The sequence below is a fragment of the Leptonychotes weddellii genome, chromosome 4 (assembly GCF_054177405.1).
Source record: "Leptonychotes weddellii isolate Sample4059 chromosome 4, ASM5417740v2, whole genome shotgun sequence".
NCBI lineage: Eukaryota > Metazoa > Chordata > Mammalia > Carnivora > Phocidae > Leptonychotes > Leptonychotes weddellii.
Genome location: NC_138372.1, coordinates 3,606,535 through 3,631,651, shown reverse-complemented (window position 1 = coordinate 3,631,651; position 25,117 = coordinate 3,606,535). Strand labels below are relative to the sequence as shown.

General features: G+C 55.6%; 1 protein-coding gene across 7 annotated transcripts in view; it reads right to left on the bottom strand.

The window, feature by feature from the left end:
- KCNAB2 (potassium voltage-gated channel subfamily A regulatory beta subunit 2) overlaps positions 1-25,117 on the bottom strand; it is an 82,895-nt gene that overhangs the window by 4,905 nt on the left and 52,873 nt on the right. For 5 of the 7 annotated variants that reach the window (XM_081817362.1, XM_081817364.1, XM_006746375.3 and 2 more), the window contains 11 exons: positions 20,809-20,852; positions 19,998-20,035; positions 12,866-12,945; positions 10,132-10,176; positions 8,364-8,408; positions 7,666-7,709; positions 6,393-6,479; positions 5,523-5,567; positions 2,580-2,665; positions 613-733; positions 334-428 (listed from right to left, as the gene is read on the bottom strand). In XM_081817362.1, the coding sequence (XP_081673488.1) occupies positions 334-428; positions 613-733; positions 2,580-2,665; positions 5,523-5,567; positions 6,393-6,479; positions 7,666-7,709; positions 8,364-8,408; positions 10,132-10,176; positions 12,866-12,945; positions 19,998-20,035; positions 20,809-20,852 (730 nt within the window). The remainder of the gene's footprint in view (positions 1-333; positions 429-612; positions 734-2,579; positions 2,666-5,522; positions 5,568-6,392; positions 6,480-7,665; positions 7,710-8,363; positions 8,409-10,131; positions 10,177-12,865; positions 12,946-19,997; positions 20,036-20,808; positions 20,853-25,117) is intronic. The other 2 variants (XM_081817366.1, XM_081817367.1) reach the window with 1 other exon arrangement.

Sequence of the window (25,117 nt, the reverse complement as noted above, 5' to 3'; positions counted from 1 at the left end):
TCAGCCCAGAGGTCTCGGGGATGGGCCACAGAATGTGCAGGGGGGTATCTGTCCGCAGCAGGGGCCATCCCAAATAGCACAGGTGGACCCAGCCCAGGCTGTGAAGGTTGAACTGAGGTGGGGGGTGGCGAGGGAGTGGAAGGGCTTTTTCAGCTGGGGCGCATCCCGTGAAGACGGCAGCCTTTCCAGAGGTGGGATCTGGTCAGCAGGGCCTCCAGGTTCCCCTGCCCTCGATCCGCCCCCGCAGTGCCCCGACGGCGGACCCAAAGCCCTGTCAGTCCAAAATGCCTGTCGCCTGCCCGTCCCCTCCTCCCAGCCTGGCCGCTCCTTCACCTTCAGGGAGGCTCTCGAGTAGGGCGGGATGCCACTGTCGTACTTTCCGGAAACGATGCCGCAGGCCAGAGGGGACCAGGTCATGGCACCCACTCCTGGGGGAGGAAAACCAGGCGAGGTCAGGCCCAGGGTTCCGGGAGCGGGGCGGGGGCGAGGGGGCGGAGCAAGGGGAGAGGAGGCGGGGCTAGAGGAAGAGGGGCGGGGCGGAGCCATGGAGAGAGGAGGGGGCGGGGCGAGGGAAAGAGGCGGGAAGGGGCGGGGCCGGGCGGGGGAGCCCACCTATCTTGTGGAAGAGCTCGGGCAGCTGTACCTCCACCTTCTCGCGCTGGAACATGTGGTACTCGGCCTGCTCGCAGATGGGCGGGATCAGGTTGAACTGCCGGGCCACGGAGTAGGCCTCCTACGGGTGCAAATAGGGCCATGGATGGTACCTGTCCGTCAGTGGGTCTGGGGGCTGCCTGGGCAGCAGGGGGCAGGAGACACAACGGCATCCCCAGGAAACAGCTGGCCCACCTGCTCTCTCCCCACCCTCCTTCCCCGGGGGAGATTCACGGCTTTCCTGGGAAACAGTCTGTCCCCCCACCCCCTCTGCTGGGAAGAGGGGGAACCCCACAGCTGAAGGCATGGGGGGAATGCACAACTCAATAGTGAGACTTGGGTTCTGGCACTTATTGGCCGGGTGGCCTTGGACAAGGAGCTCGCCCCTCTCTGCCTCAGTTTCCCCATCTGTCGCTGAGGATCCAATGAGCCAACGTTGTTCACAGCCTTCAGGACAGTGCCTGCCCGCTATGCTGTTACTGTTTTTATCAGGATCATGGTTGCAGGGCCCCAGCCCCGGGATGATGGTGGCAGTGGCAGGAAATGCTATGCCAGAGGGGACAGTGGCCGGCATCAGCCCATTTCCGGGACTTGGAGCTCAAGGCCTTGACTCTCCCTCCACTCCCACCGGATGGGTGTGAGCCAGGGCTGATGTCTCCAGACAGACTCCTGGGGAGGCCCTGCCAGCCAGCCTGAGAGGCCCTTTCCCCTTTGGTTTGAGACACAGCTACTGCATCTGTAAAATGGGGATAAGACACTGACACCTCGGTGAGCTCTGTGCTGGCTCGAGGCAGCTTCAGAAAAATGCCAAATGCTCATTAATGCTGCAAATGCCAAAGGCAGATTAAAATCGCAGCCTTCTAGAATTGTGTTGAACTTGGAAATTCTGCTTAGTATTTTTGATGAAGCAGAAATCTGGGACTCACCAGAGGAGAACCCCCCTCCCAGGGACACCGGGATGTGGGGAATTCTGGGAGGAAGGGCATGGGAAGGGCTGAGGCTGGGAGGGGGCCTGGAAGCAGGGGTGAAAGGTCAGCCTTTGGAGACAGTCCTGGGAAGACCTGGTCCCCAGACCTCTGCTCTCTAACCCCCTGGGCTCCCAGCTGCCTGCCTCTGAGGGTAGGGGGGGTCAGCCACCCTGCTGCCCCTTCTGGGATACCCAGAAATATCAAGAAACATCTGCAGCCCTCTGTCTCTGATGGCTCCTTGGAGGGAAGGGACAGGGGAGGGGATGCTTTCCTGAAAGTGTGGGTGAGGGGAACCGACAGGGATTATGAGATGGAAGCCGGGCTCCCACCAGCAGCTCACATTCTGAGGCAGCCCAGGCCCAGAGCTGCAGAGCTGGAGACTGACCTCAGCATGGGTCCTCGGGTGTATTACTTAACCTCTCTGTGCCTCAACACTCACGTCGGAAAAACAGGCTGACAGCAACACTTACCCTGTAGGGTGCTGGTGTTGTGAGGATTAAATGGGAGTTAGTCCACACGAGCCCTCAAATCTAATGGCAAGTGGAGCATCACAAAAGCTCAGGGCAAGTGGCTATGAGTTACTGCTGCCGAGCGCTAGCTGAGCCCCAGCTCTTCTACTGAGAGCTTCGCACCTGTTCTCTCTGACAGTCCTCAGAACAGCCTCCTGGGGGGGGGTGCTAGGTCATCCTAGTGGTCTTGTTCTACAGGTGGGGAAACCACGGCTCAGAGAGGTTAAGCCATCTGTCCAGGGCCACACAGTGCTGGGAGTCAAGTTAAGAGCCCTGCCTGCGGAGGTAGCTGCCACACGTCACCAAACTGTCCTTTGCTGTAGGACCCAGTTACCCATGCCACTGGGACCAGTGACACTGGATCTGCCAGAGTCCTGGACGTTCATCCCTAGAATGGGGCTGGGAGCCCATGCCCCACGGACACACGCATGTGGAGAGGTCACCGCCGTACCATGATCTCCATGGAGCTCCAGCGCGACGTGCCCCAGTACATGGCCATCCCCTGGTTAATGACGTGGGTCATGGCGCGCACCGTCTCTGTTGGGAGAGAAGGGGAAAGCGCAGGTTGGGGGGGAGGTGACCGGGGGCGTGGGGCCCAGCCTGAGGACATTCTGCAAATACAGGTGGGGCGCCAGGAGGAGGGGGTGAGCTGCAAAGGTGTCTTGCAAGCAGTGTACTTCCTGGCTCCAAAGTCGGGTGCGGCAGGGGCTTTCAGGGACCACAGAAAAAAAAGTGAACCACGATCCAAGAAGCTGGTCTTGAAAACCATTTCCCCAAATAGTTACAAGTCTTTGTAAAGGATCTTTGAAAAATGGGTTCTAGATGGACTGTGGCATCTCTATGGCAGATTGGAGAGATGAGGGAGAGGTGAGATCAGAGAATGTGGTTTGGGACTGTCGAAGGGGGGGTGCGGGTTCTCTAGTTTGGGGGAAGAATCAGATTGGCAAAAGGCAACAGGAAGTCAACACAGCTGACTGCCTTTTCGGGCTATGCCAGATTGGCACTGGGATCTGAGATTGAACGGCCAGGTCACAGTGGCATCACCATGTCCGGACAAAGGTCAGGGCGGGGCCCTGGACGCTCCCAGAGGGTGGGGGCTGCGGAGTGGAGCTCCCCTGGTGTTCCCCAGAGCCGGAAGTAGACACGGAAAGCCCCGTTTGTATCTGCCCCAGGTTCTCAAACCAGCTCGGTATCAGGCAAGGGACCCTCACCCCCGCGACACGACAGATTCTTCCCAGGACTCAAAAAAGTTTTTGAGAAATAGAAATCTGCCGGTTACAGCCTTCCTACCGCTCCCACGCCAGGCGGTTTCAGTCCACGGGGATGTTGTGGTTTTTAAAACAGACTTGGCCTCCGATTGAAAAAGTTCGAGCTGTCTCTTAGCTTTGCGGGGGAGAGGGGGAAGGGGACCTCATCAGATTCCTCACTGATCCCATACAGTGCTTGCAAGTCCCACTGCCAAAGGCAGGGCGGGAAGTAGGGCCGAAGAACAAGTGTGTCTGGAAACGAAGCAGCAACCTTGACCCCTGGAAGTCCCATCTCTCCCCAGGTGGCTTGCTCCTCATCTGCTGCCGAGATGGGGCAGGTGCTGGGGTCCCTGAAGACGGCAGGAGGTGGGAGAGCCGGAGGAAGGAAGGAGAAGGCGGGCTCTGTTCACAAAGCTCCCCCTCGGGATGGCACCAGCCCTCAGGCACTTTCTTCCGCAGAGAGCAGCATCTCTGTTTTGGGGTGTCACTTCCCACCCATCCTGGGTCCCTGAGTGCCCCTTCGGCTGAGGTCCCCGCTTTCAGTAGAAAGCTAAGGTAGCTGGGGCTTCTGGGGTCCTCATGTCAGCGGGTTCGCCCAGGTCCGCTTCCAGGCCTGCAGGCCAACCCCGCCCTCTCCTTCCTTCCACGATCAGGGACTGGGCTCCTCTCTGCCTCTCCTCAAGAGGAGGGCTGGCAGGGAAGCCCGGACCCCCGACCCCCAGGGACCCCCGACACCACTCAGTGCGAAGGAGACCGCCCCTGTCGGAAGGCTTGAGGGCCCCAGGAAGAGATCTGCCCACATCCAAGCCCGGGCTCAGGCTCCCGGCCCGCTGTCTTTGTCACGTTCTTTACAACACCTTGAGGGGCCCCTGGTGACCATGCAGCATCCCATCCACCAGCATGGCTGGCTCTCAATCCCTGGAGCCCGGCTCTCTCCTGACTGGGGGAAATGAGGGACAGGACATGATGCACTGCACCACCCCTTCCATGCAGAGAGGGGAGTCCCCCGGGGGCCACCGGGGCGGGAGCCCGTGAGAGCCGGAGGCTGGCCTGAGTGAGAAGGGGTCCTTGGGCAGCGGCCGGTGGGCAGTGCAGCCCACACACGGGAGCACGGCGCTCTGTGCTTCTGCCCACGCCCACGTTGGCGGCCCCAGGAACAGGGACAACTAGGGACAGCTGTCCTTCCCCTCAATATTTAATGCTGTTGAGCAGAAGCGGGACCAAATCCGTCTAGCTGTTGCCAGGACCCACAGTACCTACTGCCCCGTCAGAAATAATACATGGGAGGGGGCAGGTGGCCGTGCCAGTTGGTGGGCAGGAGCCCGTCCTCTGTGGGATGCAGCCTGGCCCCCGGGGAGACTGTGGCCTGCCCTCGGTGTGGGGTCCTGGGGAGGCCCTTAGCTTAGGGGCAGGCAGAGACCAAGCACAGCCAGAAGTTACTCCACGTCTCAGAGTTTTGCCAGCTCACGTAGGTATTGTTCAAGGAGGCAAATGACTCCGTTTTGATGGAGGGGTCAGGCTGCATGGCAAGGGGTGAGAGTGGCTGGTGGCCCAGCCTGTCCAGGGGGCGTGAGCCCCACTGTGGCCGCCATGCTCACGGAGGAGCCAGCGTGCCCTGATGGGGCAGCTTGCCACTGGTGGGTTTTGCTTCTGCTTGAGGCTGGAGCTTCGCAAACATGCCCTATGAAGGTAAGACTTGTTGGAAGCCACATGTTCTGGGGTCCCTGGTGTTCGCTCCTGGGGGCCCCTGGTCTCCCCAACCCTCTCCCAGACCATCCAGGGTCAAGGTTTCAGGCGCTGATCACAGCATCCCCAAATCAAGAGGAGCCCTGGCAGACAGCCAGACAGCTGCCCCCCTCCCCCGGAGGATCACGGCAGTGCAAGGCGGGGGGGGGGGCGCGGGTCATGCATGGGGGGGCGGGAGGGATGAAATGACAGGCGGGCCAGGCAGGGGCGGGGGCCGGGGCTCCACACCGCTTTGCTTTTCCCTCACTTGCAAGATGTTCTCATAGGGCGCTTATTTTTCCTTTATGCATTTTATGGAGAAGTTTGTCTTGGGGGTAAGAGAGTGGTGTAAATAAAACCACTGTCTCATAAAATGCAGCTTGGACACAGGAGTCAATAGTCGGGCTAAGGGTACTGTGTACCTTCTATGATGAATGTCCTTGACTTGGAGGAACTAAATGGGTCCCCTGGTGATAAAGAAAGATTTAAAGAGACCAGAGTTTATAGCTGTGGGAACACGGAGAGGCGCGGTATGACAGAGGGCAGGGGAAGAAAGCACAAATCTCCTTCACAAGGTACTTGTTTTGTTAAAAAACAAAAACAAAAACAAAAAAACCCCAAATCAACCACACACACCACATACACATATATATACACGCACATGTGCACGGTATATATATATATAGATAGATAGATAGATAAACAAATGAAGAAAAAATAACTTGAACACAACTTAATTTTCCAAATCCCTGAAGCAGCAAAGCACAAATGAGAGTCTGAAGCAGGAAGTTGGGGGGTGGGGGGGTGTTGGAGGGGCGGAGATCGCGGGAGTGGGAAGAATAAATAAGCGCCAAAGAAACCAAAACGTTTTCCAAAGCACTGCACATTTTTTTTTTTTCTCCTCTAAGTAACAATTTATCCCCCAGAGCAAAAGACCCCTGAAGCCTCCCCGCAGAACGGGAATGTGATTGGAAAGAACACAGCAGTTGCAAAGAGCGGTCTCGTGACTTCATTTAGCTACAAAATATTAACAGCTGAGAGGAGAGAACATTCCACACAGTTCTAAACCCAGGAGGGGGCGTGGAACCGGGCTGGGAGCAGGCGTGGACCCAAAGCCAGGATGGGGCGGGCGTCGGCCTGGAGGCACTAGGGCGCACCTGTGGGCGGTGAGGACCCCCCCCCCCAGGCTGAGCTCACCCCCACCGCCCCTGCTCCCCCCGCCCGGCCACCTGTGAGCAGCGGCCTGGGTGCCCCGTGGGGCCTGGGGGCAGCAGACGTCAGAGAGAACCTACCTTCCATGGGCGTGTTGGGGTCTGGGCGGTTGGCAAACACCACGTCCACGTACTCCAACTGCAGCCGCTCCAGGGAGGCCTTCAGACCTGGGCGGAGGAGTCAGAGGGGACTGTCACCATCGGCACAGACATTCCTGGGCCCTCACCCGGGCACCGGAGGCTCAGGGAGCAAGAGAAGAGAGAGACAAGGCCCATGGCCCCAGGAGCTGTCGGACTGTGTGGGGATACATGTGGGCACGTGCCCCACCTGAGATGAAGAAAAGCCAGGACTGAAGGGGGCCCACACCCCAAAGCGGGTGGTGGTGGTGTCCGTAGGCCAGACGCTCAGTGACTGAATGAAGGGGTGACCTCCTAGGCCCCCTGGTGGCCCAGGTGGGGACAGGGAGAGATAGGTAATCCCGCACGGAGGGGGAACCGCATCTATGTCCCTGCCCCAAAGGCACAAATCACCAATGAGCACTTAGCAACAGTCAGAACGGAGCTGCAGAGTCAAGTGCTGGGGCTGGGCAGCAAAGCCTCCTAATCATTTAATTTTTTTTTGAAGAGTTTATTTATATATTTATTTTGAGAGAGAGAGAGGGAGCGCACAAGCAGGGGGAGGGCAGAGGGAGAAGCAGACTCCCGGCAGAGCAGGGAGCCCGATGCTGTGGGACTCAACCCCAGGATCCTGGGATCATGACCTGAGTCAAAGGCAGATGCTTCACCAACTGAGCCACCCAGGCGCCCCTAATCATTTGATTTTTAAAGGAGTGAGTGTATTACCTTGATGAAAATGAGCACAGATGGAAAAAGCACGAAAACAATATAATCATAGGATAAGCCAGACCCTCTCCCTCTCTCTCCCTCTCTCTCTCTCTCTCTCTCGACACTCCTGTGTGTGGAGTGCCCAGCTCTCTCTGACATGCAACACCTCCTGGGTTCTTCCCGATTCCCCAAAGCCCCAGAGGTGGGTACTCTTCCCACACTCATTTTACAGATGTTGCCACAGGGGCTTGGGGAAGTGAGGTCCCTTGCTCAGGATCCCCAGTCAGCATAGGGCCCGGCCCCAGTTGCAACCCAGGCCCGTCTTGTCTTCCCTGAGACAACACTGCCCATCTGAGGGCACCAGGGGCCCTGCTCTCATGCCCTGGAGCCTGGGTGGAAGGGGAGGGTCGGACCAGAGCACGGGGTGCATCAGTGGTGGGGCGGGGGCACTTGGCTTTCTTCACTCATGCATCTGCATGAGGATGCCGTGGGCGTGGGGGGCCGTGCAGGGCCAGAGCTCCCCTCTCACCTTCTATGATGTGCTTCCTGGAAAGGCCCCTCTCCGTCTCCGCTCTGAAAAACAGGACAACGGCGTGTGTGATGTTGCAAGCGGTTTTGGGGAAAATGTTTATGATGCAATGTTAGGCAAAAAAAAGTAGGTCAGTGCATGCCGCGTGCAGTCTGATTCCACTTGGGGGATAAACCACAGGCTACAAGGATATGCTCATGCAGGCTGGGAGAAGGGCCACTGTTTCCCTATCCTGGGGGAGGAGGGGGGTGGCCATAGGCGGGTGGGGGGTGGTCTGCGTTTCAATTTGTCCTTCTGTTTCCCTTGGATTTTTTTTAATTAAGAATGAATCATATTTAGAATTCCTATGAAGCTGATTTTGTCAAGCCCTAGAGAGAATGTGGGGCCAGACCCCTGGAAACTGGCAGGGATGGTCTGTGTCCAGGGAGGGTGGAATGGTTTAGACAGTTCGTGAAATTTCTGTGTTTTCCAGAATTTTTAGGATGTTACCTTTGTAATCAGAAAAAATAACAAACCTAGGAAAGTAAAAATAAAAATCAAACAAGGTTTGAGTAAAAGGCAACTCAGCCAAAGCTGCTATCCTGGAAGGTGATGTCAATAGGGATGGGCATCAGCCAGGGCAGACGGCTGCACACACGCCCCCAGGAGCCCCCTGAATCCTGACCCCAGCCGGGAGCATCGCCTGCCGCTGCACCTACTTTCCTCCCCAGAAGATCTTGGTGGTGATGACCAGGCTGGACCGTCTGCAGAACAGAAGAGAAGGAGTGTTACTGGGCGTGGCCGTGGTGGGGGGGTGTCTTCAGCTTTCACAGAGGGTCCTGAGCACCCTTCTCATCTGGGAGCATGGGGTGTGAAACGGATACCTCTGGATCATTTGATGTTTGTGGTGGTGCGAGCCCAGGATCCTGGGCTCCCCGTCGAGCCCCGAGACCAGTCATGGACCACCTCCCCGCCCCACCCTGGCTCCAGTGGGTTTTGTCTGGGAGGAAGTGGGTGCAGGGAGCACACTCCCAGGAGGTCGAGAGGAGGGGCTGCCGCGGACGGAGGGGCTCTGTTGAGGATGGAAGGAGGCGAGGGGGCCCAGCAGTCTGGCCCTACAGGCCAGAGACAGGCTTTCAGAAAGGGGTGTGTGGCATAGCCTTGGGGGGTGGGCACTGAGGGAGGGACAGTTGGGTGGGGCAGGACCCTGGGTGAGAGGGAGTTGGGATTTGGGTGATACAGAGCCTGGAGGGAAAGGAATGGATGAAAGCCAAGTGCTGACACCTGTCTGGTCCTGGCGGGATGGGCGGCCCCCGCAGGCCACCTCTGATGGAGACCCTTCCCAAAGGAGGGGGGAGGGGTGCCAATGTGCTTTCCTCCCGTGGGGGCAGGGAGGCTGCTCTGGAAACAGCTTCTCAAAGCCCAGAAGCTGTATTTCCCCTTCAGCTTCATCTCCAGGCCGGGCCGGCGGGTGTGGGGGGGTGGGGGGGGGATGGTGGTGGTGTTGACCTGTGTATTCGGGTAAGACATAATCAGGGCACTCAGTAATATGTGCAATTTCCTTTGATTATGGAGTGAGAAGGAATTTGTTGTGATGAATTAGAGCCGAGAAGAAACAAACAACTTGGTTGGGGCAAGAAGAGGGGTGTCATTCATCTGTGCCCAGAGGCTGAGGGGTGGGGGGTGGGCCCAGCTTTACAACTGCTTTTGTTGTTCCTGAAAATACCCGTGGGCCCTAAGGGGTCCCAAAGTGTGGGCAAGTGCCCAGCCCAGTCTGTCCCAAGGAAGGTGGGAACCCTGCCTGACAAGGGACCTCCGGCTTCTGAGCTGCTTGGGGGTGGGTGGGGGGACACGGTGGGGGGGCTGTGGTGACCAGTCACAGGGCTGCCCCTCCCCGGATGAGTGTGATGTCCAGCCTCGAGCTGGGCAGGTGTCTTACAGACTCGGGCCCCTGAGCCCCAGAACAGTCCTGCCAGGGAGCTCAGACAGTGGTCCCTTTCCAGGCAGGGACAGTGAGAATGGGTGGATTCCAAGCGCAGAGAAGGAGTGTCCCTCTCTTGAGCAGCTACGCCCTCTGCTTTCCCAGGCCACTCGGGAAGTCCTCACGTCCAGATCTTTTTTGGCCTAACACATGTCAGTGTGCAACCCGGGACCCCGGTCCTCTGAATCCCTGCTGGACCAGAGGTGGAGGTCAGAGTGTGAATACTCTCTCCCCCTGGAGGGAGCACAGGGCTGCCTCTACTCTGGAACATTCTCCCCTTCCTGGTGAGAAAAATTCTGAGCCTTCCCGGCTTTCGAAGGACTGGCCATCCCTGAGCACTCCCCTGCTAAAGAGGCAAGAATGTCAACGGGACCCGAGCCAACGCTTGCCTACGACCTGGCATGTGCGGTCGCCCCTCTCGGTGCCCTCTTCCCTCCCTCCGGCCTTCCCCAGGCTTTTCCCTGTGTGCACCCTGGACACTGACCCAGAGAGAACAGGCTAATTACCTCCATCCCTTCTTCTTGATGATGTTTCCTAATACCACTTCAGCCCTGCAAAAAAGACCAAGACATGGGCATTTCATTACAACGTGACAGAAATATTAAACCTCGCCCTCCCATGACAATTGGTCACTTGGTCCCCTCTGTGAAAATGCCACTAAGGCCGGAGGGCCAGCCTGTTAATGATGCTCATCTTGGCTCAGGCAGGAGAGAGCTTGCAAGAGGCTGTCATTTCCCATGAAGGTGGCCGTGGGTGGTGCCCCTTTGGGCGCCTGTCTCAGCAGAAGTGACTCCAGCTCTCGCAGAGAAGGGAGGAGCTGATGTCCTGCTTGGCAAGGCCAGCAGCATCCTATTTCCCTGGCCTGCTGAAAACTCACCGGGGAAAATGTTTGGCAATGTTACATGGGCGAAGTTTCCAGAGAATTTTTTTCTAAAAGGTAAATTATTCATCAAGTGCATCCTCTCTTTTCAGAGACAATCAACATGTATTCAGGGCCAGGGGCTGAATTTCCAGCAGAGTGCGTGCATGGGTGCGTGCGTGTGTGTGTGTGTGCATGCGTGTACATTCATGTGTGTGGGTACATGCGTCTCTCTCGTTTCTTGCTTTTGAACAATAGAGAGACAGATGCCATGCTGACTGCTCTCTGTTCTTTTTGGTGTTACTCTGGCCCTGCACCAAACTCAGGCTAGCCGAGGTCATGGGCGGGCTGTTCCAGCCTTGCTTGGCACTGCAGTGCTGGATTAACTTTTAAGAACTTTCTGCTTGTAGCAAAATGTTTCTGAGCAAAAACAACAGACGGAGAATGATCCATACCCAGTGCTACATTCCAATTATAAAAGTGCCTGAGTCATCCACTCAGAAATAATGGGCTCTAATTTGCAAGCTGTTCAGCATACATTCTGAATGCTCTTCATTTATGGTCAAGATGTACAGAAATTCACTCAGCCCTGGGCCTCTTCCTTTTATTCCTTGGTCCCTCATTTGTGGGACAAAAAGATCAGGAAAGGAGGAAGGGAGAAAAGCAAGCAGTGGTCCTGGGGAGTTGTAGACAATCAGCTAACCACAGCCTGTTGCTTGTGGCTATGAATTCCTCTGGCCCTGAATTTGGTAAGCCTGACATCTGCTGGGGGGCGGGGGGGCACAGAAATCCTGCGGCTCTCTGGTAAGTGCCCAGATTAGCATCAGCATAAGAAGCAGGGGGCTCCCCAGAATATGCCCTTGGCACTCTGGTGAGCAAGAGGCATGGTGCCTGGCCCGCCGGCCACTGGAGGTGCCCTGCAGCCCCCTGCCCAGAGCTCCTCCCTGCCCGTCCCTTGGTACACAGTGTCCAGCCTCCCCTGTGGATGACTGCTAGCACCGAGGCATTGCTGGGGGTGAGTAGGCAGGTCTAGGTCCGGGCTGGACTGAGAAGGAGCCGCAGGGGCCCAAGGAGGAGTGGAGGGCGGGATGAGGGCCGTGGGCTCCAGGGGGATCAACACCCCACGGGAAGCTGCTCTCGGAGTCCTCAGCTGCTGGCGAGGCTGCCTAGTACTGATATGCCAGTCCTGGGGGTCCAGTTAATCAGGGGGAAGTGAAGATGGGCACACAGAGTGTGGACTGTGCAGGGCTGTGCACACGGGCTGGGCCGTCTGGGGCCAGAGGAGGCTGCACAGGGTTGCCTGCTGCATGTTCTCCCGGGCGGCAAAATCGAGGCAGGAGCAGGGCCAGGGAACGGGCTGGGGTGCTGAGGTCTGGGAACGCCCGTGGGCTGGGCATGTGCATTGGGCTTTTCTACCTCTGACCTTCTGACTTTAGTTCATCTGTCTGGAAAGCATTTCATTTTGATGGGAAGAGGCTCCCAGTATGGAGGGTTTGGGAGGGGGCTGTAGCATGAGGAGGGGCAGAGGGCTGCCGATAGGGACTGGAGGAAATTTGGGGCTCCCGGTGGAGGTCCCCAGAGCTGTCAGGTCCTCAGACCCTGTGACGGGACTTAAGAAAAGGCCCGGCTGGCTTCCCGATTCTCAGTGCTCCGGGCCCCATCGCAAGCTGCAGGTAAAAACCCAGAGCCTTCGAGGCAGGTGCCGGCCCCGAGGCCATGGTGCACAGCCAGCCAGGCTGCAGCCAAGCCAGCTGATGGGAACTTGGCTCGCCCCAGGCAGGAGGGACCGGAGGGAGGACGAACAGAGAGCCAACAGATGACTTCACAAACAAAAGCTGACTTTTGGAAACCCGATGCAGGAGAGTGGATGATTTGATTACAGCTAGTCTTTAAAATTGAAGCCAGCAGCCTTGGCTGAAGAGGGCTTTTACATAATTGAGGAGGGAAGTTCACTGCCAAGATGGGAAGTGCTTCCTACAGCGCTCGGCTGGCCAGACTCAGCTCTCCGCAGCTCGGGAGGCCCTGCGTTCCCTGCAGCCCTCACAGTACCATTAAGACGTGAGAATGTCAGACACGCGGGAGAGCCTGGGACCGCAGCCTGATCCGGCTCTTGCCCAGCACAGCATCTGAGGCACGGGAGGGACTGGGGTCAACTCGGTGCTCGGACACACGGGGGAGTTTAGCAAGTGGCCAGTGTCCAAGTGTCCTGCAATTTTGGCCCCATGAAAACAACACCTTCTAAAGCCATTCAGAGTTTAAAAAAGCAGGCAGAGTGCGAGGCACATTTGTGGACGCTTGGGACCAAGGAGCAGCTGCAGCTCTGGTTCTTCCCAGGGAAGCCGTGGCCTGAACCACATCGTCCCACGAGAAAAGACACGTACTTGCCCGCCGCGTACACTTCTGCAGTATCGAAGAGGTTGATGCCATTGTCATAGGCCAAGGTCATTAGCTGCTCTGCCATCTGAAATGAGAAAACCAGAGCTGTTTGCGGGCGGCACAGCCCTGCCAGGCCCGGGGGAGGCTCCAGGGCGTAATCTCGTGGCCTGGGGCGCCTCCTGCCTGTCCAGGCCCTGCACCCCGGGGCTCCCCTTGTCCTCTGCTGCCATGGGACAGACGTGGAGGCAGCCCTCCGGAGCTGTCCCACAGGGAGGAAAGAAGACAAAATGAATGAAGGAAGAGCCTCTGGGCTGTGAGTTTGATGCGAGCAGGGACCCCATCTGTTGGGTCATCACAAAGCTTAGCCTCTATACTGGGTTGAACACAGCCCCCAACAGGAGTGGGATAGATCCTGGCAGAATGAGTCCCTCCTTAAAGCTATGGCTAGGAGGTGTCCTGCAGCCGTATGTCCCCGATAGTACATAAAAGCTATGGCTAGGAGGTGTCCAGCAGCCACACGAGGAGGAGGACGAGGACGATATGATTATTGTTTGCAGATGGAGAAACTGCCATCCTCAGCGAGCACTCTGGCCGTGGCAGGCGCTTCTCCACTGCCTGGCAGGCAGAGGCTGATGAATGGTGCCCAATCGGCACATGCCTTCCACCAGATTTTGCTCCCCAGGCTGCTCTAAGAGTCTCATGCTCTACCGACTGAGCTAGCCGGGCGCTTCCAGGCTGCTCCAAGGATGAGTTTGCGCTCCACCAGCCATGACCCACTGGTAGTGGGGGTGAGGATCGAGCAGCTGGAGGAAGCGCCCCCTGCCATGAACAGCCCCTCCAAGATGCAGCAGAGATCTCTGCTGGTCCTCTGGACGGTGCAGGTGCCCCTTCGAGAGTCACAGATGCAAACTCCCCCGCTCTTCACTTCTCAAAGCTCAGCTCAGAGTGCTAAGCCTCCCTCCCTAGCTACCCAGAGTGGGGTGAGTCATACTTAACAACCCTCAAAAAACTGTGGGACGAAAAGCCAGCCATGTTTGGCTTCGTGGAGATTCTCTCAATACCAAACTCAGAAGCCCCATGGGCCAGGCAGGTATGGAGAGTGAGGCTGGTGGCCAGTGGGGACCACGGGGGTGGGGGGACCAACACTCAATCGTTACCCCTGGGAAGGCAGCTCAGCGTGGTTACATCTTTTGATTTTTCAAGAGAAGCCAGGGATCCAGGGTATTTGGATCTCCCGATTTTCAAATGCTGGCAATGAACCCCAAAGATTTCTGATACTGAGCAGGCCAAAGCTAACCCCCATTAGTTAGCAGCTGTCATTTCAGTCAGAAAGCCCAGGAGGAAGAAAGGCCACTGGTGGAGGAATTTTCTGGATCCATCTGCAGGACTGGTTGGCTCCACTGGAGCTCAAGTGTAACCATGTATCAGACGCATCCCTGCACCCTCCTCCAAGTGTAATCATGAATCAGATGCATCCATGCCCCCTCCTGGGAGCCTCTTCCTCCTCCTGTGCCCACCCTGGGGCTCCTTTTTTCCTCTCCAATGCTCCAGGCACCCCAGGCTCCTTCACCGGTTCATCTCTGTCTTCAACCTGACTTTTCAGGGATGTGTCTCACCAAGCCCCTGAGCTCTGCCCAGGAGAGCACCCCGTGCTGGGCCCCTAGCCAGGTTATACAGACGATTTAGGGGTATGTGCTGCCTCCTGGGAAGGGTTCTGGGCGGAGGTGACTCAGTACGAGGGCTTTTATTATCTTCACGTTTCAGACCCTGTGTATCTTCTTATACGCCCATCTTGCTTACCTGGAGAACAGCATGCTCTAGGTGTTCATCTGGGCTTTGCTCTTCCCACTTACACTACATCTTAGAAATCAACCCATATTCGTTCATGGAGATCTTCTTCATTCTTTTTAAAAATTGTGGTAAACCATGCATAACACAAGACTGACCATTTTAACCATTTTTAGGTGTGCATTTCTGTGGCGTTAAGGACGTTCACGCTGTGCAACCACCACAGTGCCTGTCTCCAGAACCTCTCCATCTTCCCAAACAGAAACTTGGTCCCCATGAAACACCAACTTTGCAGTCCTCCCTCCCCCAGCCCCTGGTGCCCACCCATCTGTTCTCCGTTTCTAGAATTTCGACTCCCTTGTTACCGCACCCGGGTGGCGTCATACGGTATTTGTCTTTCTGTGACTGGCTGACTTAGTGAATTTAACGTGAGGCCTTTAAGGTTCATCCACGTTGTAGTGTGTGTGAGCATTACCAGGGCTGGGTTTGGAGGGTGGTTAGGAGTTTGCCAGGCATGAGCACCCACTTGGTCCAAGCCAGAATGCCCTCAGCTGGATTTCTGTGGTAGCCCCTAACTCTCTCTGCTTCTGTCCTTGCCCCCATCACCCTACCTGGGGCAAAGTGTGGTCCACGGACCAGCAGCATCAGCGTCCGCCGTGCCTAATCCCGGGCTCTGCCCCAGGCCGGGCCCATCAGAAGCTACACATTAACTGGATTTCCAGGGAACTCGTGCATACATTCCAATTTGAGAAGCACCTCTCATCCTTGGGGGACAGCCTAACCTCAGTGGAGCAGTGAGAGTGAGCCTTTTGAGTGAAGTCAGGTCAAATTTCCTCTCTGGCTTCTATGTCACAAGTGGTCAAAGCCAAGGTCCCCACCAGATCTGCTCCCTCACCTCTGCCCCCATCTCTCAACCTGGGGCTCCTCCTGTGGCCTCTTGGAGGCTGGGTCCAGTCTAGTACCTTTGACCTGGAATGCTCTCTCTCTGAATCATCACATGGCTCACTCTTGCTTCCGTCTTCCCTGAAATGGGAGCCTGCATCCCAGTCCTCCTTTCTCTGTGTTTGATTAAATAATGGCTCCTGGAACCTCTGAATGGTTTCTTGGGTAGAAAAAGGGTCTTTGTAGATGTGATAACATGAAGGGTCTTGAGATGGGAGATGATCCTGGATTATCAGGTGGACCCTGAATGCCACCACAGGTGTCCTTATAGGAGGGAGGCAGAGAGAGATGTGACACACAGGAGCAGGAACGTGACCACGGAGGCAGACACTGAAGCGAAGTGGCCAGAAGCTGGAGGAGGCGTGGAAGAATCCCACTCTCCTTCCCCAGAGGTTCCACTGGGAGTGCGACCCTGCTGACACCTCGGTTTCAGCTCTGTGATCCTGATTTTGGACTTCTGACCTCCAGGCCTGTGAGAAAATAAATTTCTCTAGTTCTAAAACCACACAGATGGTGGCAGTTTGTTAATGCAGCCACACGGGACACGTCTAGCCCTGGGAGATAAGATGTGCGTACGGTCTGTCCCCTTCTCCAGAAAGAGAGCAGCCCACAGCAGGGATGGCAGTGCTCAGCAGGCGTGAGCTGAGCGGCCACTGTCCTTGGCTGGCTCCCCCGGCCGACCCCGCGAGGCCTGCCATGCAGGAAAGGTCAGTAGGCTCTGACACAGAGGATACCCATCCCCATTTCACCTGTCACTTAGCAGAAAGACGGAAACACGACGCTAACTACGCCAGGCCAGGGAGAAAAGAGAGTGAGGGGTGGGAATTTTCGGGGCTGTGCTTTTTATTTTATTGTTTTGCTATGATTTTGGTATAATTCCTCTTCCAGGCTTCTCTTTAAAGGTTTATTTATTTATTTTAGAGGTGGGGGGATGGAGAGAGAGTGTGTGTGTACATGTGCGAGCATGAGTGGGGGTGTGGGGGGAAGGGGCAGAGGGAGAGAGAGAATCTCAAGCAGACTCCTGGCTGAGCACGGAGCCCGACGTGGGGCTTGATCTCACGACCCTGAGATCATGACCTGAGCCCAAATCAAGAGTCAGATGCTCAACTGCCTGAGTCCCCCAGGTGCCCCCTCTTTCAGGTTTTTCTATGTGAATATATGCTTTTTCGCTGCAAGACTGCAGCCCTCACATACAGACCACTGTCGGCGCTGTTTTCCACATGCTCCCTCCTGGGCCCGTCCGCATGTCATTATTTAAAACGTGACCCCTAAAGACTTGCGCTCTGTGGGTGCGTCCTATTTGATTTGACGGAGCCTTTATTTTGAGACTGTTCAGAATTTTCCAATGTCAAAGTTCCCGAAACAAAGGCAGGAGGAACTTTAGAAGACATGTGGGCCTCCTCCCTGCTGTCCCTACTTGGGGGCCAGGGGAATCCATCCCACCCCCGAGGTGGGAGCTGGCTGTGGGCTCTGAGGCAGGCGCCGAGGTGCCATTCCCCGTTCACGGTTCTCCAGGTGAGACGCCGGGCACTTTGCTTCCTCCAAATGGAGCAATGGCCCCTGCCTCCCTGGGCTGATAGAGGGCTGAGTGCCATAACAAATGTAGTTTGTAGCTACTGTCCTTATTAGATTTCTAATGCCCAGGCTGCTCTGAGCACATGCTCTCAGGAGGAGTTTTTTTTACTTGAGTAGCCATGTGAGGTCACGAAAAGGACACTGGACTAGAGGTTGGAAACCTGACTCTGACCAGGCCAGCTCCAGCATTTGGCCACGTGATCGGAGGTTTACTAACACTGTCTGCTTCCTCTGGGGCTTGGCTCTGCTCTGCCTGGCCCCCTAGGACCGTCCCCAGGGCCACAGCCCCACAGACATTTGCAGACAGAGGACAGGCAACGACCCGAGACTACACACTTTTGTCTTTGTGGGCCAGATGGTCTCTGTGGCAACTTAAAATGGAAAAGCAGCCACAGACCGTATGTAAATGAATGGGCGTCACTGCCTGCCAATAAAACTTTATTTATAAAGAGAAGGGTTGTGGAATTCATAGAGAGAGAGAGCAGAGTAGAGGTTACCAGGGGCTGGGGAGTTGTTCCCTCATGGTTACAGAGTTTTGTTTGGGGTGATGAAAACTTTTGGAGGCAGACCGTGGTGATGGCTGCACAGCAAAGAGAATATACTTAATACCATGGGACTGTACACTTAAAAATGGTTAATAGGGGGGGCGCCTGGGTGGCTCAGATGGTTAAGTGTCTGCCTTCGGCTCAGGTCATGGTCCCGGAGTCCTGGGATCGAGTCCCGCATCGGGCTCCCCGCTCGGCGGGGAGTCTGCTTCTCCCTCTGCCTCTCTCTCTCTCTCTCTCTCATGAATAAATAAATAAAATCTTTAAAAAAAAATGGTTAATAGGGTAAATTTTACGTTATGCATTTTTTTACCACAATGAAAATGGTGAAAATAGCCAATTTTATGTCTCGTATATTTAATTAAAAGTAAAAAAAAAAAGAAAAAAGAAAAAGAAAAAGAAAAAAAACGAGGCTGGGGGCCGGATTTGGCCTGTGGACCTTTGCTCACGGACATCTGCGGAGTCCTGCCACGGACTCCCCTTTGCCACATTAAATCCACCCCGTCCTCATTTCTGTGTCTCCCTGGCATCACGGTGTCTTGCACACAAAAGGTAACCCTAAAAACAGGACTCTGTTTCTGGATTACTTGGCAGGCCACCCACCTTCCTCTGGACACGGGCTTAGCAAGGAACCTGGTGTTCCAGATGGGGCACCCATCTGGAATGCCCAGGCGGCTCGTGGCCTCCCCACTTTGGGGCAGCACATATGTTCCTCTGTGGTCCCAGGATGGTCCTGGATTCCCCGTAGTTCCAACCCTGCTGGCTTGGACAGGGCAGGCAGCCAGCTAAAGAATAAAACGTGGCTGTTCTTCATCTGAACCGTGGCGAGGTGGGCCCCTTTTTTTTGGACGCTGACTGTAGGATTTAATACGAAAATTCTGCTTACTCCTTCGCTCAATCATTTTCACCTGCCAGGACCTTTGAGAACCCCGAGTCTGTCATCTATTGTATCTGCTGTCCTCCCAGCTTTGTGTCATCTGGAAATAACTTCTAGTATCTTCATATGTGTCACTGTCTACATGATGGAGACACGGCAGAGGCTGGAGCCACCAGGGCCACCACTGGGTCATTAATCAATACTCTTTGGGTGCAATGGATCTATTGGTGAAAAAAATCACCTAAGGTGGATGGTTACCATCCAGCCACTTCTCTGTGTCTTTCTCGCAAGGGCATCACACATAGGGTAGCGAATGCGATTTGGAAATGAAGTCATTCCTCCCCACAGCGAAGGGGAAACAGGTGAGCTGGACACTAGTGATTTTGGGTGAACCACAAAGGGCTCCAGGGCTCCAACCTTCTGTGCCAAGTGCTTGCAACCAATCTGGTGGCTAAAGGCAAAGCAATTTCCTGCACCTCAAAAACTCCTTTCTCCTGAGATAGTCCAGAGCCAGAACCTCAGAACAAGGGCAAGGCGTTCTACAACCAGCTACTGTCGTTAAAGGAAAAAGGGACAAAAGCACAAATTAAATACATTTAGATTTTGACAGAAGCAAAGCTTTTCCTTTGAAAACTAACTGAGCAATCACAGCTAACAAGGTCTCAGATGAACGCACTTATTAATTTTTAAATACAACCTTTCCGAGAGTAAGTAGGGCAGACGTGAGGACAGCTTCGTGTGCAGATGTCCAGAGCTCTTGGAGCAAATGTCCCTGCTCTCCCTTCCCAGATAATCACTCGCTGCCCAGAAGTGCACCCCGGCCCACAGACGCTGACGACACCGCCCGGCGTGTGAAAAGAGGAACCCCAGCGAACGCACAGGGTAAACGACAGCTATGGGAAAGGAGCAGCTAGGGGCTGGGTAAAATGTAAAGCGACTCAGAATCTTCAGCTTGCAGCAAAATTTGCAGAATCTGCATCCTAAATGACCTCAGCAGACGCGTACTGAAGTTTCATATCCATGTGGGGGTACTCTGTCAGAGCAGTTTAGAAAGACACGGGGCTGTGTGATTTGGAAACGATGGCCTCCCTGGATTTTCCTGGCTAGCGAGGGACTAAGCGTTGTACAGATGAGGAACCTGAGTTTCTGGGCCTTTTGGGGACTCACGGGCGCCCCAAGGCACCCAGCTGCGAAGTTCAGGCACCAGATTTGGCATCTTTTAGCCCTGCCATGGCTCCCCCCTTACCCTTCCCGCTGCCCCAGAGGGCCACGGCACCCTTGAGGAGCAGCATGAGGGAGGCTGCGGTGGCCGCCGTGAGCACGGGCCCATGGTTCATGTGGTGGACCCTACAGGTGCCCGCCGTGGCTAGCCTTTGCTGGGACCTGGGGCCTGCGGGAGCCCCGCCTTACCTCATCGGTGATCTGGCCTCCGAAGGTCACCCATGTTCCTGGAAGGAGACACATGGGCTCAAGTCAGAGAACTTCTCCAGGGAGCTTGCCCCCCCCACAGGGTGCTTTGTCCTCAGGCTGCAGGGCCTGGGGGGCAGCCACAGCCCAGCATGCCACTCTGCTCTGCGGTGAGCACGTCCTCGGCATGTGGGGACACTTGGCCTTCAGGGCATGTCTCCCTCTCTTGGGGACACCAAACCGGGGGACAGGAAGGGCTGCAGGTGTTTGAAATGCTTGTTGGGGCTCAAGCCGATGAGCTCCTATTCTCATGACCTGCCCTAGGCAGCGGGATGAGGGATGCCTTGAAAACGGGCCAGGTCTGATAGCGATGCCCTCGCACTTGCTGGGCGTGTGTGTGTGTGTGTGTGTGTGTGCGTGTGTGGGTTGAGGGTTGAGGGCTGTGTCGGGAGCATACTGTAGGTACCATGGAGGTGGAGGGACAGTGTATGCTGAGAACAGAGCTCACATCTGGGGAAAGTCTAGATAAAAGGGCAAAATCTGACTGCCCTCTATGAGGACTCAGTCTTGTAAGGAGAGAAGATGCTCTCCAGACACATCTGGGGCCAGGGTGCTTCTCTGATTTTCTGTTGTGAGGCAGGTGTCTGTGTGTGCACAGGGCCCCTGGGACTCCCCTCCCCTCCCCCATTCCTCTCCTGGTTGCCATCCCTCCAATCCTGCTTCCATCCCCTCACCCCCAGGGCTGGCCCCTTCAGCCCTCCCAAAGCCCCTGCCTCCTTGGGTGGCTCTGGACCAAGGGGGCCCCTATACTCACCAAGCCCCAGACAGGAGACCCGCAGTCCCGACTTGCCCAAGTTCCTGGAAAACAAACTTGGTGTGAGTTCTCAGTGATTAGGACAGGACCTGCCGGCCAGGCATGGCCCCCTCCGCCCAACTGTTCCCAAAGGCCAGCCCCAAGCTTGAACCCCCCACTCTAGTCAATGTATCTTTTGAGACTCTGAAGGCAAGGGGTCCTCTGGAGAGAGGCCTGTGGCTCACATGCCCCTAGGCATAAAGAGCCAACTGTCCGTTCCCCCTGCCTGCCATACCCACACCAGGGCACAGCTGTGTGGCTGGGCCACGCTGGTGAGCACGGCGGGGCCCGGAGAGCCACCTCGAAAGAGAGTAGTGGATGGGCGGACGGAGGCCTTGTGGTTCGGCCATCACGGGCCTGCTGAGGTACCTGCCAGATGAAGATCCCAAGGTCTATATGTGAAGGGGCCACAGGTCATCACTAATGTCCTTAGGAGGTCATGGAGGGTGGCAGGGCCCTGCTGAGGACTGGGATGCCCGTCTGTCCTGGCCTGTTTGTCCTGGCACAGGCTGGCCGGGGGCCTGCAGGGGCAACCGCAGGCCGGATGGTCCTCAAGCATCATGTCTTCGATCTCCCACAGCTCTGTGGGTCAGGTGCCTTCCTTTTCCCGATATTCCCATTTTACATAAGAGTACACGGGACCAGGCGCCTGGGTGGCTCAGATGGTTGAGTGTCTGCCTTCGGCTCAGGTCATGGTCCCGGGGTCCTGGGATCAAGTCCCGCATCGGGCTCCCTGCTCCTTGGGAGCCTGCTTCTCCCTCTCTCTCTCTCTCTCTCTCTCTGTCTATCATGAATAAATAAATAAAATCTTTAAAAAAAAAAAAAAAAGAGTACACGGGACCTGCCTGGGAGCAGAGAAGTCAGGATTCCACCTAGGCAGTCAGTTCTGCAAGCATGCGCCCCACCACGATGGTGTGTCCCTTTCCCCATTCACGGGGGACACAGGACGTGAGCTGCTCACATGGTGAAGTGGCCCAGGGCAGGCTGGGAGTCCACTACCCTCGGAGGAACCCCGCTGCTGGCAACCCGGTCCTGGGACCAGCCCGGGGTGCGACATCCTGCCAGGCAGTGGGAAGTCAGAGAGTTGTGACAGACTCAGAGGGTGAACCCCAGCCTCCTTCCCTGAGGGCTCCAGCTTTTCCCTGTGTCCTCATTTCTCTACCCAAACCTGGCTCCCTTGGACACTCTGAAGCCTCAGTTTCCTGGTTCCCAGACCCCAGGACCCTGCCCATATCACAGGCAGTCGTGGGGGGTGGGGTGGGGATATAACAAACTTGTAAACGGTTTGAGTCACCAAATTTAAAGTAGTTCTAGAATGTCCAGGTTTCTTCTCCAATTTCCCATTAAAACCGGCCCAGCTGCCAGCCCACTGTTCCTGCTGAGAGTGCTGGGCTTTTCCCTGCATAGGTTCAAAACAGCAGCTGGTATCTGTCAGGGAGGGGAGCAGATCGAGTAGAGGCTCTGAAGCCTCTGAAGCCAGAGGCTCTCAAACCCTGGCTGTGTGCCCCCGGGTGCGTGATGTAACCCCCTGCTGCCTCAGTGTGCCCCTCTGCAGAATGGGCTCACAGGGCTGGCCACGAGGATGAAACCAGATAACACGTGCCTGGGGCATCACAGAACACTGACTGACCCTGCCTTTTCCCTCACGCGAGAAGCCACGGACAAACCAAAGAGCTTTGGGAGTTACTGTGTTAAAAAACTGAAGTCTCCCCTGTTCTTCTCCCCTATAAATCAGTGAAGTAATCTGATGATGCCCTCAGCACGGCTCATATGTTCTGACCCGGAGCAACTTTTTGTGGTTGTCAGAAAGGAAGGTGATATGTTATCACGTTGTAAGTGCACATAATGCTATCGCATGTCCATAAGCCTCTGGGAAAATACTTCGAATATTCCTGATTTAGCTTCAGATTTGCTATGAGAGAGTTAAAATATAATATGTACAAAATTTAAGGGCTGAGTAGTCAAAGACATGACTTAAAGGTTTTCTTATGTCCTTCAAATCATGTTTGAATTGATGTTGCTTCTAAGCAGAAAGTTAATTTTTGTTTTGTTGTCTATACATAAACTGGAATTAAACAGTCGTTTTTTTAAAAAAAGGAAGAAAGGCACACCTGCATCATCTATAGACCGTGCACTGGGCCAGGCCTATTTAACAGTGCAGATAATTTTCCCCACGCTAGCTAGAAATGACCTGTGGTGGAAAATCAGAGCATTGCTTAAAGCAGTCTGGGAAGGAAGCAAAAGGGATGGAAGATTCTTATCAGTGGTTCTTAACTGTTTGGGGGTCACAGGCCCCTTTGAGAAACCGATAAAGGCTGTGGACCCCTTCCCTGGAAATGTGCAGGACATGAAAACCCTGAGAACCCTGTTTGCAATGCACGGGCGCTCACAGGGCCTCGGGCACCTGGTCTCGATAAATCCAGGTGCTGGAAGGGAGGCTGAGCTCCTGACTCTGCAAAACTAACTCCCACTTGTGACCACGGGGAGCAGTTTCCTGGCCAGGAAGTGGATGGCTAAGTTTTAGGTATGTCCTCCTGAAGTTCCCTTTACCAGCGTGGAACCAGATGCCTGAATGCGCTGCGTGTTCAGAGGGGCGAGTGGCTTTAGCAAGAGACAGACGAGAGCCCAGAACACTGGGCAGAGCCCGCCTGGGTCTGTGGCTGTAAGGGGTGCCTGCCACCCCTTGTCCACCAGAATGGGCTGGGACCCAGGGCGTTCGGCTCTCCAGCTGCTTCTCCACCCACTGCCCACAGGAATAATTTAACGAAACTAGGACACCGCGTGATGCTGTAATTACCCCGCTCAAGTTGTCTCCCCGATAAAATGACGGTATTAGTTCTGCCATCCACTGCCAGGCCTCGGGAGAAGGAATGAGAAGGGACAGGGTGTCTCCGGGCTAAAAGCTACATAAATACGGCTGTTCATGGGGGGTGGGGAGTGCCACAAATCTCTACCTCGTCTGGACCAGGGGCTGGGGACACATTGCCCCTTGAAACTCCCAAGACTCGAACATCGTTTCCGACAGATTTTTCTCCCCTAATTAAAAGTCGACATACTGATAAAAGAGTTGGCTAAATCCCTAAACCCAAATAATGTTAGTCTCCATTGATTTGCCTTATGTCTCTCCTGTGGTCTGGAAAAATGCTAATGAGGATTCATGGGTTTAACCTTTGCCGGAGAAGGGAACCGATCGCTCCGCGCCCCTTGATACTGCACCTCAGACTCGGGGGATTACAGGTCCTTTAAAAAGAGTCCGAGGCCTTTCAGTTCAGCCATGCGGGTGGAGGACAACACTTTGAGCCTGTGACAGACAGCAACGTGGCCTTAATAAGCTGGTGTGATGGATGTGGGAGCCAGGGTGTTTTCTGGTCAGCTGTTAAATTGGTGGGGTGATGACCTCTTGACAGGTCTGCCCCGCTCCCAGACTCCAGGCTCCCTACGGACAGGCCTGGGCTTCTAGGTCTTCATCCCCAGATTGTAGCTGACATCAGCAAGGTCTCAGGGGTGTTTGCTGGGTAAACGGGGGGTGAGAAGCCCTCGCACTGACACCAGGCCCTTGGGGCTGAATGCTGGCCCCTCCCCTGATTCACAGGGCTTGGCATCGTGCTTCCCCCATATTGAGCCCCTCTTGGGCCCTCCAGCAAGAATGTGGCATTCTGGCCACCCACTTTTAGTTCCCTTAACACCAAAGGGTGTGGCTGGAGGCTGCCTCCTGGCCAGCTTCCTAAGGAGGTGGTCAGAGTGGGGGGGTAAAGAGCAATCAAGCCCCCTATGGCCCCCATCTGCATCCTAGCTGTGGCCCTGGAACAGTCACGATGGAGCAGCCCTGTGGGGCAGGTACCTTCCTGTAAGGCAGGTAGTCTGTGCTCACCAAGGGCACCCAGTGGTTGGGATTCTGGCTCCCACTTCAGCCTCTATGAAACTACACTTCCTGCAGGTGTATAAACCCTCCTTCCTCCCCCCACACTGTCGAGAAAAGTTCAGCAGGCCACATGTAAGGACAGATGGGGGTCCCCTAGTTAGGAAGTGCTGGGGCTGGGATCTGAACCCAGCTCCTCAGACTGCAAACCCCCTAGCCTAATGAGCATCTCCCCTTACCGTCTGTCTCACCCTCCCTACCTCTTGCACAAACAAGTGCACAGATGTACGTGCAAATATAGGCACACGTGTGCCCATGGGCAGACCCACACGCGCACACACACACGCACACACACGCACACACAGTAATCTCGAGCACCCAGGCTCTTCGAGATTTACTCCTGAAGGGATC